The 20,301-nt window shown below is 37.1% G+C and overlaps 1 protein-coding gene across 1 annotated transcript; it reads left to right on the top strand.

Annotated features, from left to right (window-relative positions):
* The first annotated feature begins 2,267 nt into the window (after window positions 1-2,267).
* LOC107767008 (uncharacterized) lies at window positions 2,268-12,770 on the top strand. Its single transcript, XM_075232513.1, has 7 exons — window positions 2,268-2,516; window positions 10,229-10,379; window positions 10,461-10,813; window positions 10,904-10,973; window positions 11,016-11,170; window positions 11,276-11,542; window positions 12,120-12,770. The coding sequence occupies exons 1-7, from the start codon at window positions 2,268-2,270 to the stop codon at window positions 12,768-12,770; spliced, it is 1,896 nt and encodes a 631-aa protein (XP_075088614.1).
* The last annotated feature ends 7,531 nt before the right edge of the window (window positions 12,771-20,301 follow it).

Genomic DNA, 20,301 nt, shown 5'->3' with positions numbered 1-20,301 from the left:
GTGTATTGACTACAGGCAACTAAATAAAGTCACTATCAAGAATAAGTATCCTCTTCCATGGATTGATGACTTGTTCGACCAGTTACAAGGTGCCAAATGCTTTTCGAAGATCGACTTGCGATCTGGTTATCATCAGCTACGAGTCAAGGATATTGATATCCCAAAAATAGCATTTAGGACGAGGTATAGCCATTTTGAATTCCTTGTCATGTATTTTGGGCTTACAAATTCCCCAGCAGCCTTTATGGATCTTATGAACCGGGTATTCAAACCATTCTTGGATGAATTTGTGATTGTGTTTATTGATGATATCTTGATATATTCACGATCGGAAGCCGAGCATGCGGACCACTTGCGAGCTGTATTGCGAACTCTCCAAGACTACAGGTTATATGCTAAATTCTCTAAATGTGAATTTTGGCTAACTTCTATAGCTTTTCTTGGTCATGTTATTACCAACGATGGTATCAAGGTTGATGGCCAAAAGATTGAAGCTGTGATGACTTGGCCGAGGCCCTTGAATCCAACAAAGGTTCGTAGCTTTTTAGGCTTGGCAAGGTATTACCGAAGGTTTGTGGAAGGATTTTCCTCTATTTCTGTACCATTGACGAAGCTGACACATAAGGGAGCTAAGTTTCAGTGGACTGAGGCATGTGAACAAAGTTTTCAGGAGCTAAAGAAAAGGCTTACGACGGCACCTGTCTTGACTCTTCTGGATGGCACCGAGGGTTATGTTGTCTATTGTGATGCCTCGAGAATTGGCCTAGGTTGTGTTCTTATGCTGCATGGTAATGTTATCGCGTACGCCTCCAAACAGTTGCGGAAACATGAACAGAACTATCCTACGCACGATCTTGAGTTAGCCACAGTTGTCTTCGCCCTAAAGATTTGGCAGCATTATCTATATGGGGTTCATATTGATGTTTTCACCGACCAACAGAGCCTTCAGTATTTATTTAAACAGAGGGAGCTGAACCTACGACAAAGAAGATGGCTAGAATTACTAAAGGACTATGATGTTGATATTTTATATCATCCCGGCAAAGCTAATATTATTGCTGATGCTCTTAGCCGGAAGTTCATGGGCAGTCTAAGCCATGTTGAAGTTGATAAGGTCAAGATGACCAAATATCTATGCCAGCTAGCTAGTTTGCAGGTGCGTTTGGTAGATGCAGAGGGTGGACGCATTCTCGTTCAGAATACGGAAAAATCTTCTTTTGTTACTGAAGTGAAAGAGCGACAACACGAGGATCCTGAGCTTATAAAACTGTGGGAAATTATTCCACAGCAGAGACAACCTTTATTTGAGCTAACTGGAGATGGAGTCCTTAGATAACAGGGCCGCTTATGTGTACCGACAGTCGGAGAGCTCCGTGCCAAGATTCTTTCGGAGGCCCATTATTCTAGATATGCAGTTCACCCCGGAGCGACAAAGATGTATCGGGACCTTCGACAAATCTATTGGTGGAATGGAATGAAAAAATATATCGCGGAGATGGTAGCCTAATGTCCTAACTGCCAGCAAGTTAAAGCCGAACATCAGAGGCCTGGAGGCCTAATTCAATGTATTGAACTTCCATTATGGAAATGGGACATGATAAATATGGACTTCATCACCGGTTTGCCTCGCACTCCACGGAGGTATGATTCTATTTGGGTAATTATTGATAGGCTTACAAAATCTGCTCATTTTCTGCTAGTCAGGACGACATATTTAGCCGAGGAATATGCCAAGCTTTACATTTGGGAGATTGGGCCTTCACGGGGTACCATTATCTATTATCTCTGATCGAGGGGCTCAATTTATATCACATTTTTGGAAATCTTTTCAGAAGGGTCTAGGCATGCAGGTAAATCTTAGCACAACTTTTCATCCGCAAACTGATGGACAGGCAGAGCGTACTATTCAGACAGTTGAGGATATGTTACGTGCTTGCATGCTAGATTTTAAAGAAAGTTGGGATGATCATCTACCTCTTATTGAGTTCGCTTATAATAACAACTTCCAAGCTAGTATTCAGATGGCCCCTTACGAAGCACTATACGGGCGGAAGTGTAGGTCGCCGATCGGTTGGTTCGAGGTCGGGGAAGCAGAGTTGCTAGGTCCTAATTTAGTCCAGCAAGCAATGGAAAAGGTAAAACTTATTAGAGACCGGCTGCGTACAACACAAAGTCGGCAGAAGTCTTATGCAGATGTTCGACGACGAGACTTAGAGTTTGATGTAGAAGATTGGGTTTTCCTGAAAGTATCGCCTATGAAGGGCGTCATGCAATTTGGAAAGAAGGGGAAGCTCAGACCCAGGTATGTTGGACCGTATAAGATTATTCGGAGGATTAGTAGGGTGGCGTACGAGCTTGATTTGCCTTCAGAATTGGGAGCAGTCCATCATGTGTTTCATGTATCTATGTTGCGGAAGTGCATTGGAGATCCTTCACGTATTACGCCCATTGAGTATATTCACATTGCTGAAGACTTATCTTACGCAGAGGTACCAGTAGCTATTTTAGATCGGCAGGTAAGAAAGCTTCGAACTAAAGAAGTGGCTTCCGTGAAAGTGTTATGGCGAAATAACAACATCGAGGAAATGACCTGGGAGGCTGAGGAGGAAATGAGGAAGAAGTACCCCTACCTATTTACGACTTAAGGTGAGTCGCATTTAAATAATTGGCAATTATTTCTTTACAACACTTAACTGGATTTTAAATGACAAGAAAGTGCAATTTAAATTTCTTATTGCGAGATAGCTATATGAAGCCTAGTAGTTGGAATCTTCAGAATTTGATTTATGCTTTGCAAATGTAACAAATATAGCCTCGCAAACAACGTATTAGCGGAAAAAAATGAAACCAAGGAATTGACTTGACCCATTCACGGACAAATGTTCGTAAGGAGGGAGACTGTGAGACCCCATGTGTTTTTTTTATCTTCTCTTACGTAATATACGTAATGTGGCGGGGTTATATTAGGTATATACGATTGGGTATAGCACATTGGGAGAATAATACTGAAAATGTGTGGTAATATCAAGGAACTAACTAAAGCTTTAGGTCAAAGGAATCCCTTAAACAAAGGTTCGTGGTTAAAGAAATGGCTCGGGCAGCACCCCGCGCGTTCGGAAGGTTTAAGTTAACTTGTACCTGTGGGATAAGACTAAGAGTATCTAATATGCTAAGAATAGTATATTATGAGGTATTATAATATCACACGGGTCACATGTTAAGTTTTGGAGTCAAGCAAGTTGCGAAATAAAGGTCGGCAAAGGTTATCGTAAATTTCTCTAATAATTTTTCTAAACTTTGGGTCAAATGTATCAGATAATTTCTCCCAATATATAATGTGCTATGGGACTCAAAACCTATCAAATTGAAGGTCTACATGTCTAGTTTGCAACCAAAAAAACCTCATATCAAATGGAAATTGGAGTAAAAAGTTATGATTGTTTTACCCCGGACTGTCCAGGCTGAAACCTGGTCGCGAACTGAGTCGGGTCAAACAAGTGGTATAAGTCGGCAAATCCTACTTGTAAGACCCCAAAACATTTCATTTTAGTCCCAAAACAGTGAGGGAGATGAAGAGAGGGTTCCATGGTGTTCTTGATTGATTAAGGTATGTTTTTAATGATTTCTAACGTTAAAGTTTATCCCCGTGCCTAGAAACTCAATCTCTACGCTTTGCAATCGTTTCCCCCTTCTATTAGCTGTTTTTGGAGCTAAATTTGGAAGATAAGAATTTGTTGTTCTTGCTGGTTATTCAGGCTTTATACTTGATTTTCCAAGGTGATCATCTTGGGACTCTTTTATGATCGTTTTTACAAAGTTCTACGAACATTTCGTCAAGTTAGGGCCATATGGCAAATTTGCCGATTTAAACTCAATTATGAACTGTTTATAGGTGCGTATAAGCTGCATATATATAGTGTTTGCGAAGCTTAGGACGTAAGGAACAACTTTCGTGAAGGAACTATAGGCATTCAGATGTTCATTGGAAAGGTATGTTAAGGCTAAGCTCCGTCCTTCCTTTTTGCACGAATTCTTGGAAATTCCTAAGACGTCAAATGTGATATTTTACTATTCTATTGCTAGAAAGACCTTTTGTGAAAGGCATTGGGATCGTAGCTGAAGTATTTTCATGATGCTATTAGGTTGGTATTCCACTCGTTCGGCTAATTAGGGTATTCGACATCTATATATGTTATTTTGTCGGTTTTCTTATCCATATGTCTATATATATGAATTCTTATTCGTCTTTGGATTGTGTGACTAAACAAAATAAAGGCATGTAGTATTTACGGTCAGTCCTTCTTCCTTATTAAAGTATATTTTAAAATCTCTAAAGTGACACATCGATTTTCAAAAATCTCAAATATAAATTTTTCGTTTAAACTATTAAAACACTTGATTTTTGATATACTTTCCTTTACTAATTATCAAGAAATCAGGTATAAGGACTAAGTGAAACACCTTAAGCTTTTTATGAACATCTTCAGAGTTAAGTTATCTTTCTAAAAGTCGAGTTAAGTTTTCAAGCTTATTTATTTAAAGAAAACATATGCGGTTCCGCGATACGAAGGTGATTATGAGATCATGAGGATAAGAGTACCTATGAGCCAAGATTGGCTAAGTTCTTGTTATGGCCTATTATGTGCATTCAAAGTTCATATCATACATGGCATATTATGCATGGACTTCGAGCTATAATCGGAGGTAAGGGGCCTATTTGCCCGAAAAACTATATATATTGTACAGATGGCCACAGGTTGGCAATATGATACCGGTTAGCTACCGGGAGAGACCACCATTGCTAGCATTTGGTTGGGTATGTCATGTATTTGCATCAATATATATGTATTCATGACATACGCTTACATAAGCATACCATGCATAATTGATTACTATGAGGTCGGATATCGGTCATGGAGGCTATAAGAGTTTCAGTGTCAGGTGGTTTCACTATTTTTTTTTACATCAGCTATGTATGATTCTACTTTCTGCCTTACATACCAATACATTTTTATTTGTACTGATGTCCCGTTGCCTGGGGACACTACATTTTTGTTTCGTGCGTGCAGGTCCAGGTAGGGACTCTGATAGACCCCTCCGCTAGGATTTCGGGGTTTAGCTGTGAGTTGGTAAGCTCCACCTCTTCCTGGAGCTTTCATAGGATGGTTACGTTTGTGTACAGTTTGGGTACAGTCGGGGCCTTGTTCCGACAGCGCTTATGACATTCTTAGAGGTTATTGTGGACACAGTATTCTGGGTTTCTTTTTGTAGCTTTCAGTCTCCAGCCTATAGGTTTGGCATGTATATATATGTGTGTAGGTATGTATATCTCCAATCGCGGCCTCGTCGGCCAGCTAGTACTTTCTTATTTAGGCTTGTCTACCTTTGTTTATATGGCTTATTGTTATGCAGGTCATGACCTTAATGGTCCAGGCTTAGTATTTTAGATGTTGTGCTACCCGATCTGTTGGGCCCCCGGTTTAGTTAGCTAGTATGTTTAGTGGCTAACTCGATCGAATACAGTATCGAGTGCCAGTCGTGCCTCCCCTAGTTTGGGGCGTGACATCGATTACATGTAATTATCAAATAATCATTTCTATTAACAGCATGACCAATATCAGAAGTTAGAGAAAATCTACAAGGAAGGTGGCTAAACAAATAATGTATGTATGTTTGATATTGTCCATGAAGTCTAAAGATATCAGATCTATAAGTACTTCTAGGGATACCTTTAAATAAAGGATTGTAATCCTTTGAATATACATAATAAGATATGATGAAGAAGCAAAAGAAAAAGGTAGACAACCCAAAGCAATCATTTTTGCTAACTCCTCACGATCCTTCATTTTATCATATTTCACAAGACCTCCAGTAGTAGGGTTTAGAGTTGATTGATTTCTATCTCCATCAGATCCCCATTCTATAGGATGCTCAATTCTCATATGTCTACTAAGTGTCCCAGTCCCCCTAATTGTCCCCCCAGTCTTATGTTTAAAAGTATCGTTACAAAATTTGCATTTAACTCTATCAGTACCTTCTATTTCCTCAAAAAATTTCCAAACCTTACTTCTTTTTTTATAATTACTAGTCGGGGCCACATGTGGTCTACTACTAGCACCAGACCACCATCCCTGCTAGCAGCTCCAATACTACTAGGTATAAGTGGTATCTCATTTTCCATTTCTAATTCATTATCATCTATACCAAAATCTTCCTTTAATTGTACATAATCTATATTATTATCAGGTAATGTTTCAGGAATATTTAGAGAGGTATTTAAATTACTACCAAATGCTGAAGCTGAAGTACTACCTCTTTTTTTATTTCCCCGATTAGTAACCTTGTTACAAACTCTTTATGCAGCATTAAACATATTGTAAAAATTTAACTATTAGCAACAAAACAAATAAATATGCAAATAAAATAGTAAATAAGAGAAAGAGTTGGAGGGAGTGCATCGAATTCCGCAATAAATTGAGCACTTGATAATTTTGCAACTCCAATGTAACCACGAAGAAATGTCAATTGTTCCAATTTTGAAGTTCGATTGTTCAAACTTCAAAAAATAAATACTATGATAAACTAAACTCCAAAAAAAATAGCCAAATAGTTGATTGCACTTTAATAGGTGAAGAATAAAGATTGAAGAATGAGAGAATATGAGAATTGAGATTGAGAATTGAGAGACGAGTGAAAAAATGAGGAGATGGGTATTTATAGTTTTTGAAAGGGGGTTAATTTAAAAAAAACAAAATTGGGATAATTGTGCAATTCAACCGTTGGGCAACGACCATTTTCTGAAATGGACCGTTGCCAACGTTCAGATTTGGGCCCATATTTTAAAAATAAATTTACCGTTAAACCGGTCTGGGCCGGTCCAGGCCGGGCCGATTAACCGGTTTGATATCACTGTTCATCTACCGGGTTGTACCTGTCCGAGTAACCGGTATTTCAAATATGAATGTTGCAACCTGCATGTCCCCCTTAACCCAGCCCAACCCAGCCCCTTTATACCGGTCCGGGTCGGTTTCAGTTTTAACCGGTCTGGGCCGGTCCGGAACCGGGCTGACCCGGCCCGTTTAACACCTATAGTGCGTGCATTCCTCTTCCTCATTTATAAAGAGGACAACATTATCATTGTTTTGCACCATGGCGGCTGTATTGTCGTCATTCTTCTGGCCACTGGTTTCACCTTTGCCCTTCTTTGGATTTGGGCAATCTCTTTTGAAGTGACCTGGTTGATCACAGTTGTAGCAATTTCTGGCTCTTGATTTGGATCGGTTCTTTAACTTCCTACGAGTTCCGGATCTACCATAGTTGCTCGAACTCCTTTGATAACTCCTGCCTCTACCTTCTGTGATAAGAGTTTGTCCTTGATTTTTAGGCTTCTTTCTCATCTTCTCATTGAGTAGAAGAGCCGATGTGACATCTTTCAACTCAATAGCAGTCTTACCATGCAGGATGGTTGTTGCCAAATTATCGTACGAAGATGGCAACGAGTTTAATAGCAAGATGGCTTTATCTTCTTCCTCGATTTTCACTCTGAGGTTGGCAAGCTGTGTGATTAGTCCGTTAAATACATTTAAAGGTGACAAAAAATTCGTACCTTCACCCATGTGTATGGCGTATAACTGCTTCTTCAGGTACAATTTATTTGTCAACGTTTTGGACATATATAGGCTTTCCAACCGTGTCCAAATTCCATGTGCAGTGTCTTCATCAATGATGTTATTTACCACATCATCTGATAAGTGCAACCTAATTGCACTAGCAACTCTTTCATCCAAGTCAGCTCAATCATCAGCTTTAATGGTATCAGTTTTTTTGGCATCAGCATCTAGTACCTTGTGTAATCCTTGTTGGATGAGGAGATCCCTCATCCTTCTTTGCCATGTTGAGAAATCGTTATCTCCGTTGAATTTTGCTACCTCGTACTTTACTACGGACATTTTTATTTTTCACCGAGTATAGTACTACCGACAGTGAATAGTATTTCAGTGAACGAGCAGAACCTGTGCTCTGATACCAGTTGTTGGGAATAAACCCTCCATAAAAATAATATTCACGGTAATAAAAGCGGAATAATAATGTAGCACCGAGATACGGTAATTAACAAGAATAAAAAAGTAACAACTACACCAAGATTGTTACGTGGAAAACTCTTTTGAATAAGGGAAAAAACCACGGCCCCGAGAAGAGCAACTGATATCACGATAGCAAGTAATTTTATACTTTGTAGGTCCGAGTAAAATATTCAAAAGACCACTACAACACTCAAAATAAATAACCCTCTTTTGATATTCTCACCTCACTACAATATCACTCACTCTCTATTTTTTCATAAACTATTTTCTTATACCCTGTCTGTGAAACCTCACTCTTTCTTTCTAACTCTCAGATTTATTTTTCCTCTGAGATTTGTGTGTCAAAAATGAGAGCCAAAGCTCTTCTTTTATAGGTAGAACCTCGCCTACTACGCTTGACATTTTCTTCTGCACGCCTGCCATATTTGACAAATGCAGAAGGGAAACATGGGCTGCTAATCAAGGAAGAAAATTTTCTTCCTTGATTTATGGGATGGATCCCACAAACATTTTCTTCCTTGATTTATGGGATAGACCCAACACATTGGTTGAAGCGGTGCCATCCGATACCACTTCGTCGGAAAAGATTATTAAATATTTATACTAACATTCTGCAAAAATAAAGCAATATATAATAATGACACCGCTTCTTGACAAAGGGTACTGGTTCACTGGTCAAGCTCATATTTGGCCTTGTAAAGGTGAGCATTTTTGTAAAAATTTGAGGCTAAGGAGAATCAAACCTACACCACCAAATATTCAACTAAACCATTGGACCAAGGCTTTCAACTTGTTGTAAAATGATATTAACTTATTGTTTTTTTATATATATAAATACGACACCATTTATAAAAGAATTTGCGCACACCCCTGATTCTACAAACACATTGTATTACTTTGACATGAAATAAAATTCACTAGAGAAAATAATGAGAAAATATATGTTAACTACTACAATTTTAACCACCTGGCGCGGTGTACTTAGCACTGCGAACCACTGGTTGCTCCCCATGGTTCCACCTTTACTAAGCAATTAACTAACTGCCTAACTGTGCATTAACGATCTAATCTATCTTAGCTATGTTAGTTAGTGCAGTGTAATTAGTTATTGGTTAATTATGTTGGTAGTTCAAGTAGTGGAAGTAGTTCGACACTATAAAAAATTGGAATTAGCTACGAACGGCATCGCTAATCTGTTGATAAAATGCTCTTAGCTAGTAGAATCTTTTGATAATCGGTCGCTAATCCGTCTCTAAATGAGATTAGCGACATATTTTTCTGTTTAGCTACAGAATTTGTCCATCGCTAAAACCTGATTTTTTAGTAGTACAAAGTGGACAACCTAGACTAGCATTGTATATATATATATATATATATATATATATATATATATATATATATATATATATGTGTGTGTGTGTGTGTGTGTAATTAGCTCATTTGTACTACTGTTCCATTGATAATGAACAGAAAATTCTCTCCAAAACTCTACATGCGTTCTTCTTCCCTCATTTGTGTTTGCTCTGCTTCAATATCGATCAGAATCTTTGTGAGTTTCTTCATGGTATCAGAGCGAGGTTTCATCAGCTAGATCTAAGGATTGTTCTTCGCGGATTGAAGATGATCAAGAGATTTATTGACAATTCTGTAAGAAAACGATTTCTGATCTGAGTTGTAACAAGCCCTAGATTTAATTGATAAATTTTGTTTCTGATTTCTGTTTTGATTGGAAATTCTTCTCTTCATCTGTAATTAACTGAATTTGTTACTGTATAATCATGGCGATTGAGGATGGATCCGATTCAGGAACCTTTGTTCCAGCTCCGGTGGTGATTGATCACAATCATCCCTTGTATCTTCATCCTTCTAATGCCCCTGGGTCCTTATGAGTTGGTATTCAGCTTATAGGAATGGAAAACTATACTTTGTGAGATCGAGCAATGAGAGTTGCACTTCTAGGAAGAAATAAGCTAGGTTTTATTGATGGCACAATCACTAGGGATATTTTTGGACCAACTTTAGGACATCAGTGGGATAGGTGTAATGCGATAGTAGTCTAATGGATTACTGGAAACGTGAGCAAAGAATTGCTAAGTGGAACTCTGTTTTGTTCTAATGCACTCCTAGTTTGGAAGGAATTGCAGGAGAGGTTCAATAAGGTGAATGGATCATGTTTGTATTCTCTTCACAAGGAGATATTTACCTTAACACAAGGAACATCATCTGTGTCAGTGTACTATTCGAGGTTGAATGATTTATGGGATGAATATGACTCAATGATGCCACCTCCTTCATGTGATTGTGATAAATCAAAAGATTTTGCAGTGCATTTATAGTATCAACGTCTATTACAGTTTTTAATGGGACTGAATGAAGGTTATAGTCAGGCAAGGAGTCAAATCTTAATGAAATCTAAAGTGATTAATGTGAATCAAGTGTATGCCTTGATTGTTCAAGATGAGAGCCAAAAACTTGTGGCAGGAAGTAACTATGTCACAACTGAAACAATGGAATTAGCTGCATTATTCACAGCCAGAAATAATATGCCTAAACAGAAGAGAAGTTGGGGTATGGAATATGACTATTGTCATGGAAAGGGTCACACAAGAGATGGATATTTCAAGCTGATGCATTGTGGCTACTGCAACAAGAAGGGTCATCTTAAGGAAAACTGCAACAAGCTAATTGGATATCCTGCAGGCTTTAAGTCCAAGGCCAGAGCTAATGTGGTAGGTGGTCATTCTATGTAGCCTGAGACTAATGCAACCAATCAAGGAAACATCAATTCTACTAACATTGTTGCTCTAATGATCACACAGGAACAATACAATATGCTGCTCAACATGCTTAGCAAGGCTTCCACATTTGAAACAAGTGCAAACTTAGCAGGTAAGTATTTTCTTATTAAAGATAATGCAATATATTGGATAGTGGACACAGGAGCTACGAATCATATGACAGGAAATGAAAGTTTTTTGTTGGATGATGGTAAAGTAGGAAGTGCTGGAAAAATGCCCACGGGAGAGTTTGCTAAAGTGACCAAGATAGGAAACAGTCCTTTGGAAGGAGGTGATACCCTTAAGGATGTAATTTGTATACTAAGTTTTAAGTTCAATATATTGTCAATGTCTAAATTGACCAAGGAACTGAATTGTTGTGCAATGTTTTTTCCTGAACACTTCATATTTCAGGATCTTTGCCCTGGGAAAGTGAAGGCGACTGGTAGTAGGGAAGATGATTTGTACATTCTAAGGACACACCATAAGGAAGCTAGAATAAATAGAGAAAAGGCTATGACAGTGGAACAGATGGAAGAACCTGAGATTTGGCATAAGAGATTAGGCCATGTGCCCATGGCAGTTATTAGAAAGATTTCTAGTTTTAGAAATAAAGATGCTTTTCCTCTACATCATTGTGATGTGTGTCAATTGTCTAGACAAACAAGATTGCCATTCTCTGTTAGTATTAATAGAGCAGATGAACCTTTTAATTTGATACACATGGATGCATGGGGCCATTATAAGGTCCCAACCTATAATGGAATGAATTACTTTTTGATATTGGTAGATGATCATACGAGGTGGACATGGATTTTCTTAATGAGAGTTAAATCTGATGTATCTGAGTTGCTCAAAACATTTATTGCAATGATCCTTAACCAATTTGGAAAGACGATTAAAATTTTCAGGTCAGACAATAGATCTAAGTTTTTTTAACATAATTTATAAGGAATTGTTTACATGTCACAAAATTTTGCATCAGAATTCTTGTCCTTACACTCCTCAGCAGAATGGAGTGGTGGAAAGGAAACATAGGCACATCTTAGAAACAACAAGAGCAATCAAATTCCAGTCTAATTTGCCAATTCGATTCCGGGGCACATGTGTTGAGGCAACAACATATATAATAAACAGGGTACCATCTACTATTTTGAAAGGTAGATCGCCTTTTGAAGCATTGTACGACAGTACACCTTCTTTGGCTCACATGAGGGTGATAGGCTGCCTTTGTTATGCAATTATTTTGCCTAAACAGGACAAGTTTGGTCCACGAGCAGTGAAATCAGTGTTACTAGGATATGGAGTTTATCAGAAAGGATACAAACTATTTAATATGTCTAACAAAACGTGTTTTATTAGTAGAGATGTTGTATTTCATGAGAGCATATTCCCTTTCCAGGATACTCATGAAAAGCAAAACTTTCAAAGTCCTGATATTACAAGCTTGAAAAAGTTTTGTGTGGTGGATGAGTTAGATATTGCAAGTAGAAACATTCTGCATAATCATAATGCTGCAGATTCTACTTCAAAACAAATTCAAGGTGCATCAGCAAATATTGATCAAGAGAACCATGATTTTCATGCCCCATATAAAGATGTGCCAGACTCAGTTGGAGACACAGGAGCAGCAGAAGAACATCAAACAACAACATTGCCTGAAAGAAGATCAGGGAGAATAACTAAGCCACCTATTTGGCTTAAAGACTATGTGAGGACTGATAAACAGTCAGGAGTACATGCTTGTTTATACCCAATCTCAGATGTTATTAGTTATGACTCCTTGTCCTCCAAGTATCAAAGCTTCATCACCAAATTCTCTGAAGAAATTGAGCCCAAGAATTATGCAGAAGCAATCAAGGATGACAGATGGATAGAAGCAATGCAGAATGAGATCAAGGCATTGTAAGACAACAATACATGGACAGTGATGTCTTTGCCACCAGGAAATAGGGCCATTGGTTGTTGATGGGTATACAAGATTAAATATAAAGCTACAGGTGAAGTGGAAAGGTTTAAGGTAAGGTTAGTCGCAAAAGGGTATAGCCAAGAGAGGGATTGGATTATCAAGAAACATTCTCACCTATTGTCAAGATGGTAACAGTGAGGACTGTTGTTTCGCTAGCAGCAATGAATAACTAGGAGATTCAACAAATGGATGTCTACAATGCTTTTTTGCAAGGTGATTTAACTGAAGAAGTTTATATGGAGTTGCCTCAAGGATTTGTTTGCGAAGTACAACATCAAGTTTGTCAACTACTCAAATCACTGTATGGGCTCAAGCAAGCTTCTCGACAATGGAACATCAAGCTAACATCTGCATTGATAGCTTCTGGGTTCTGTCAGAGTCATTTAGATTATTCCTTATTCACCAGAAAAGTTCAAAGGAAAATAGTGGTGGTCTTAGTTTATGTTGATGACCTTTTAATCACAGGAGATGATGCCATCTTAATACAGTAGACTAAAGAGTACTTACAACAAGTCTTTAAAATCAAGGACTTGGGGGAGCTAAAGTTTTTCTTAGGAATTGAATTTGCTAGAAGCAAAGAGGGAATTCTGATGCATCAAAGAAAATATGCATTAGAACTCATATCAGACATGGTACTCTCAGGTGCAAAGCCAGTCAAGGCACCTTTGGAGGTGAACAAGAAGCTTACAACGTTGGAGTTCGACACTCAGTTTGGGATTGAAGATGACAAAGTTCTTGATGATCCTAGTGCTTATCAAAGGTTGGTTGGGAGACTTCTCTATCTCACCATGACTGTAGACATGTGATTTGTAGTGCAGTGCTTGTGTCAGTTCATGCATTGTCCTAAAACATCACATATGGAGGCTTCCATCAAGGTGATTAAGTATGTCAAGCAGTCTCCAAGCTTAGGGATATTAATGTCTGCAGATGCTTCATCTCAGCTTACAGCGTATTGTGATGCAGATTGGGCATCTTGCCCAAACACTAGGAGATCCATTATTGGGTATTTGATTAAGTTTGAGAGCTCTTTGATCTCATGGAAGTCGAAGAAATAAACTACTATATCCAAAAGCTCAGTTGAGGCAGAGTATCGAAGCTTGGCATTAATAGTTGCAGAAATAGTGTGGGCGACTGGTTTGTTTGAGGAATTAGGAGTGCATTTCAACAACTAATTTCTTTGCTCTGTGACAGTAAGTCAGCAATTCAAATTGCTGCTAATCCTGTGTTTCATGAGCGCACAAAATATATTGATATCGACTGTCATTTCATTCGCGAGAAGGTGCAACTTGGGATCGTTCATCTAATATATCTCCCCTCTTCAGAGCAACAGGCAGATATTCTTATTAAGGGCTTGGGTATCACTCAGCATTATTATTTTCTATCCAAGCTAGGCATGAAGAACATCTTCATATCTCCTAGCTTGAAGGGGGTGTGAAGGAATTAACTAACTGCCTAACTGTGCACTAACGATCTAATCTGTCTTAGCTATGTTAGTTAGTGCAGTGTAATTAGTTATTGATTAATTATGTTAGTAGTGGAAGTAGTGGAGGTTAGTTAGACAACTGGCACCAACTAGCATTGTATATATATGTGTAATTAGCTCATTTGTACTACTGTTCCATTGATAATGAACAGAAAATTCTCTCCAAAACTCTGCATGCATTGTTCTTCCCTCATTTGTGTTTGCTCTGCTTCAATATCGATCAGAATCTCTGTGAGCTTCTTCATAAGCCCGCATGATCGTACCGTACTTGATATTCCTTCATAAAACATAACTAAATATATATCAAATAATACAGTAAAGGCATAGATTATAGAGCAAAAGAAAGAGAAATATTGGTACCATTTGGTGATCGGCTGTTTTTTGGTCTCTCCTTATTTCTCCGTAGTGACAAGACACTGGGTGAAAAAACCTGTATATAAATACACACACAGGATAACAGTAAAGCCAAAAGGTTTACATTAAAGGTAGAGCCGGGGAGGTGAAAAGTTAATACAAATAAATTCAGCCTTCAAAGGAAAAAAGAAAAGATTAGTTGGTTAATCATAATATTAACATCAGGTAAAGTAGGGATTACAAAGTTTTATATTAAGTGATCATAGGATACAATTGCTATCATAGCATGCTTGCATGATTACACTTTGCATGTGTCACTTTATTAACAGTGGCGGATCCAGGATTTTAAAGTCGTGGGCAGAGGCGGATTCAGAATTTAAATCTTATGGGTTCAATTTTAAGGGCTTTTAACATTGAACCCATTGTATTTTTAAATTTATGGGTTCATATCTACTATTTTTGTAATTTTAATGAATTTTTACATACAAATTTTTTTACTCCGCGTCGAAAGTTATGGGTTCAGTTGAACCCGTAGGTTATACGCTGCATCCGCCCCTGGTCGTGGGTGCTCACTGATAAAAATTTTGAAAGAAGAGGAAAAAAGAGTTTAGTTATGGATGCTCAATCAATATTTATCTAAATATTTTTATAATTACCTATACATATTTACTAAATCTTGTCAAAGATAATGGGTGCTTGAGCACCCAAAATCAGCATGTAAATCCGCCTTGTTTATTAACTTGTTGAAACTTAAAAATAAATGATGCTAGAAAATCATATTTAAATTATGAATTATGTTTTTATGTAAATTCTCTTTCAAATAGAAAACATATTAAATAAAAGGAGTTTTTAAAAAATAATCAAATTATAATATCGAAATTCTTTCAAGATTCATTACTCCTTAAGAGATACATATAATATTTCGTATCAAATACATTACTTTTGATATTTGAGTTGTAACGATGTTGCAGCTAATTTGCATATTATGAAATATGTCATACTTTTCGTATTATTCATAATTGAATTATAATTTATAAATATTTTAAATAGATTATTTTTTATAATTTTATGATTTTAATGTAATTTTTATAATTATTTTTTATTTTATACTATCTTAAAATTTTTGAAATTAGTAAAATTGAAAGATTTGTGGTACTTACGCCTCATGTCTCAGGTTTTACGCCTCGCCTCGTCAGAGGTAAAATGCCTTACTTCACGTCCCCGCCTTTTAAAACATTGGGTGAAATATATATATATACTTCAATTAGTGAATAGAGTAGATGAAGAGTTCCATTCCTGAAACATTATAACAAGGTAACTGTAAAGCCAAAAGGTTTACATTAAACGCAGAGCCGGGGAGATGAAAAGTTGATGCAAATAAATTCAACCTTGGAATCTTCAGTGCCTTTCTCTTTAAAAAAAAAAAAAAAAAAAAAAGCTTCAGTTGGTTAATCATAGAATCAACATCACGGGAAGTAGGGATTACACAGTGATAGGATATAAATGTTATGATTGCATACTTGCATGATTTCACTAATTATTTTGAATGTATAACTGCTCGTCATTTTCAATAATAAAAAAAAGATTACATTACAACCTATGGGCAGACTGATGATAAAGGTGATTAACTCTATTATTAGTACCATATTTCATTTCCTGATTTCCCCACCCTATATGTATAATCCACCTTGTAATTTCCTTTCCCGTTTTTCTTTCCCTACCCTATATGTATAACAAAATTTTGAAAAATTATAAACTGATTTTGCAACTTCGCCAAATAGGCTATTAATCACAATTAAATTCTTCTATTCCAGTTAACTATGTGAAAAAGAAAAGAAAAAAAAAAGGGACAGAAGACATACATATTTGTTAGTGTGGAAATTGAGCATAATAATCAAGTGAACAGAAGCTCACGTAGTAAAATGAGAACACAACTCAAAATTTGAACGCCAAAATTGATTACTCCTAAGTTTATTATTATGAAATAAATCCATTCTGATCTTTTCACGAGCTATAATTTAAATTAATTACATTAATCTAGGACATGCTTACCATGGCTTGAGATCCGTTACCTTTGAGTTAAAATCCGTAGGGTTACACCTTTTCAAATAAATTTGATGCCTTATCTTACTAAGTGTTTAAGGTTGGAATTTATGTAATTTATCATTTCAATTTAGGGGTTCCTGCAACAACATATATAGTGTGGTTTTTGAATGATAAACGAAAATATGGTATAACTTGCATTTGATAGATGAATTAGGTCTTTGTATTAAAGTAGTCAAATGAAGTTAGTTATTGAATTACTCCGAGCAAATTCTCAAATTCTTCAAAAAAATTTACAGCAATGAAGAGTCATGTTGGTTAATATATTGATTTATTTTGCTTTAATGTATATTAAGTAGGCGTTTGGACATAAAAATTACTTATAATTTTTTAAAAAAAAATTATTTTTAAAAAAAGGAAATTTTTTTTATTGACAAAGAGGCCATAATTAGTAATTAACATTGAGTATATGTTTTATTTTGATGAGGGCAAAATAACAACAAAAAATTAATTCTTATTCTAGAAGTAGGGGTATGATGATGAAGTGCAAAACGATAAGTTAATTTTGAAGGATATTTTTATAATTCAACTTTTGAATTAAGATCTATCCCTATAAGGCGATAGTGTATAAAATTTGTATAATTTATATATATATATACTTACTAACATTCTAGCTGAAGGTAGTATATTAGCACCCTACCCATTTTGTCTTTTCCTTAAATACCCTTAAATTTTAATTTCTACTTCATTAGTGGCAGGGTTTTTTTGTCATTTGCGCTAAAGCCGAATTTACTTCTCTAGGCCTTAGCTCTCTCCCGATTTGCCTACCTATCTCTTCTCTCTAGATTAACTCTCTCTCGCTTCTCTCTAGCATTTGTTAAAATTTGAATGAGGAATTCTGGTCTATGAATCGAAATATTGTAGCTTTTAATAGTTATAGTTGAGGCGTCTAGTAGTGTCACGAGCCGGAATTTTTACCCTCGGGAGTAGCGGTACGTCATTATTCTTCGTGCTTTTACACTTTACCTCACAAAATCATACGCGATATCACCCTTCGTGCTTTAATAATCTCTCACCAAAACAATGCATGACATCACCCTTCGTGCTTTAACACTCTTCATCACCCAAACAACAATCACAAAAAATAGGGACAAGAAAATAAATAAAATCACAATAAAATTCCGACCTGGGAACAATAGTACAACAATCAAATCCTGGCAAGGGAAAACAATATAAAAAACATCAACATCTCAGCAAGGGAGATATCATTGAAAGCAACAACATCCCGGCAAGGGAGACATTATACTATACTATCCTCTTCTCTTTTTCATATTTACTTCACAACTCACTCCACAACTTGAGCCAATGCTCTATAGGGTTCAATTGCCAATTATACTTTCACAATTCATTATACAACTTGAGTCAACGCTCTTCCATACTCAAATACCACTATTACTTCCACAAACTTTGCTCAACAATAGAAATCATCACACATGACCAATGCAAACGGCGTCATAAAAATCATAATATGAGACTCACGGGCATGCTTGACACCAATGTATAGATACTCGTCACCATGCCTATACGTCGTACTCAACAAACAATACATAGCAAATAGGACACAAATCCTAATTCCTCAAGCTAAGGTTAGACCAAACACTTACCTCGATGCCACGAACACAATTCAAGTCTCAACTATCGCTTTACCTCTTGATTCCACCATCAGTTCGCTCGTATCTAGCCATAAGTTACTTAACAATATCAATAAAGGCTAAATGAATCAATTCCAATACATGAAAATAGGTTTTCTAAAGTTTTTCCCAAAAAGTCAAAAATTGCCCAACATGGTCAAAACTCGAGGTTCGAACCAAAACCCGATTAACCACTCACCCACGAACCCAAATATATAATTTGTTTTGAAATCGGACCTCAAATCGAGGTCCAAATCCCCAAAATTTGAAAAACCTAGGTTCTACCCAATACACCCAATTTCCCCCATGAAAACCTTTGATATAGGGTTGAATTGGTGAGAAAAGATATTAAAGATTAATAAAAACAAGTTAGAAATGACTTACAATCGATTTGGAAGAGTACTTGTCTTTGAAAAATCGCCCAAGAGTGTTTTGGTTTTGAAAGGGTTTGAAAAATAAAAGATTTTCGGCTAAGTTATGAATTTGCAGGTCGCAGATGTCGCAATTACGAACCATTCAGAAGACTGTTATCATCGTATTTGCGATTAATGTTCGCTTTTGCGATAGGATTGTCGCATTTGCAACACTGAGGGATTCCAGGCCACTTCGCAAATGCGATGGGCCCTTCGCATTTGCGACATCGCTTTTACGATGACTACGTCGCATTGGCGACCCCAAGCCATACCAGGTCTCTTCGCATTTGTGATAAATGCGAAGCCTGCAGACCTGCAACATACCAGATAAAAACCTGCAACTCTGTAAGTTCAATTCCACTCCGTGGCCTATCCTAAACTCACCCGAGTCCTCGGGGCTCCAAACCAAACAGCACACCAACCTAAAAACATCATACGGACTTGCTCGTGCAACCAAACCATAAAAATAACATGTAAAATTATGAATTAAACCTCAAAACACATCATTTTCATCAAGAACACTTTAAAGTTCATAACTCTTCGACCGAAGGTCCAAATCACGTCAAATAAACTTTATTTTTCACCAAATTGCACAGTTATCATTTAAATACTATAACAAGTTTGTACTGGGCTCCAGAACCAAAATACGGCCCCGATACCAATGGTTTCAAACATTAATTCTTTTTTTTATTTTATAAATAATTCAGCAAAACAATTTCTTTCAAAAATTGATTTCTAACGCTTGGGACCTCGGAATTCATTTTCGGGTATATGCCCAAGTCCCATATTTTACTGCGGACCTTCCGGGATTGTCGGAATACTAATCCGGATCCGTTTGCTTAAAATGTTGACCAAAGTCAATCATAATCAAATTTTAACTCTAGAAATATCTATTTCTCATATTTTCACATAAAAGGCTTTTCGGATATAGGTCCGGACCATACACGCAAATCGAGGTGATATAAAAAGGAAGTTTTAAGGCCTCGGAATACAAGATTTGTTTTTAAAACAAGTCCTCCACCTCTAAAACAACCGTTCGTCCTCGAACAGACATAAGAATGAAGTACCTGAGTTAGGGAAAAGATGGGGATAACGACTCCACATATTGGACTCAGACTCCCAAGTCAATGCCTCAGCTAGCTGACCTCTCCACTTAACACGAACAGAAGGGAAAATCTTCGATCTCAACTGACAAACTTGCTAGTCTAGAATAGCTACCGGCTCCTCCTCATAGGACAAGTCCTTGTCCAACTGGACAGTACTGAAATCTAACACGTGGGATGGATCGCTGTGATACTTCTGAAGCATGGACACATGAACCACTGGATGCACGGCTGACAAGCTTGGTGGCAACACAAGTTTGTAAGCCACATCTCCCACTCGATCAAGAATCTTAAACTGGCCAATGAACCTAGGGCCAAGCTTGTCCTTCTTCCCAAATATCATCACGCCCTTCATAGGCGACACCCGAAGCAATATCCGTTCAT

The sequence above is a fragment of the Nicotiana tabacum genome, chromosome 16, assembly GCF_000715075.1.
Source record: "Nicotiana tabacum cultivar K326 chromosome 16, ASM71507v2, whole genome shotgun sequence".
Lineage (NCBI taxonomy): Eukaryota > Viridiplantae > Streptophyta > Magnoliopsida > Solanales > Solanaceae > Nicotiana > Nicotiana tabacum.
Note: the sequence above shows the minus strand (reverse complement) of the source record. Positions and strands in the feature narration are given on the sequence as shown.

Excerpts from the sequence above, each read along its gene's own strand:
- LOC107767008 (XM_075232513.1), top strand. The coding sequence starts at position 2,268 with ATGCAATTTGGAAAGAAGGGGAAGCTCAGACCCAGGTATGTTGGACCG. Across the intron at positions 2,517-10,228 it reads TAGCTATTTTAGATCGGCAG|GAGAGGTTCAATAAGGTGAA; the intron begins GTAAGAAAGCTT and ends AAGGAATTGCAG. Across the intron at positions 11,543-12,119 it reads AAACAAGATTGCCATTCTCT|GACAAGTTTGGTCCACGAGC; the intron begins GTTAGTATTAAT and ends TTGCCTAAACAG.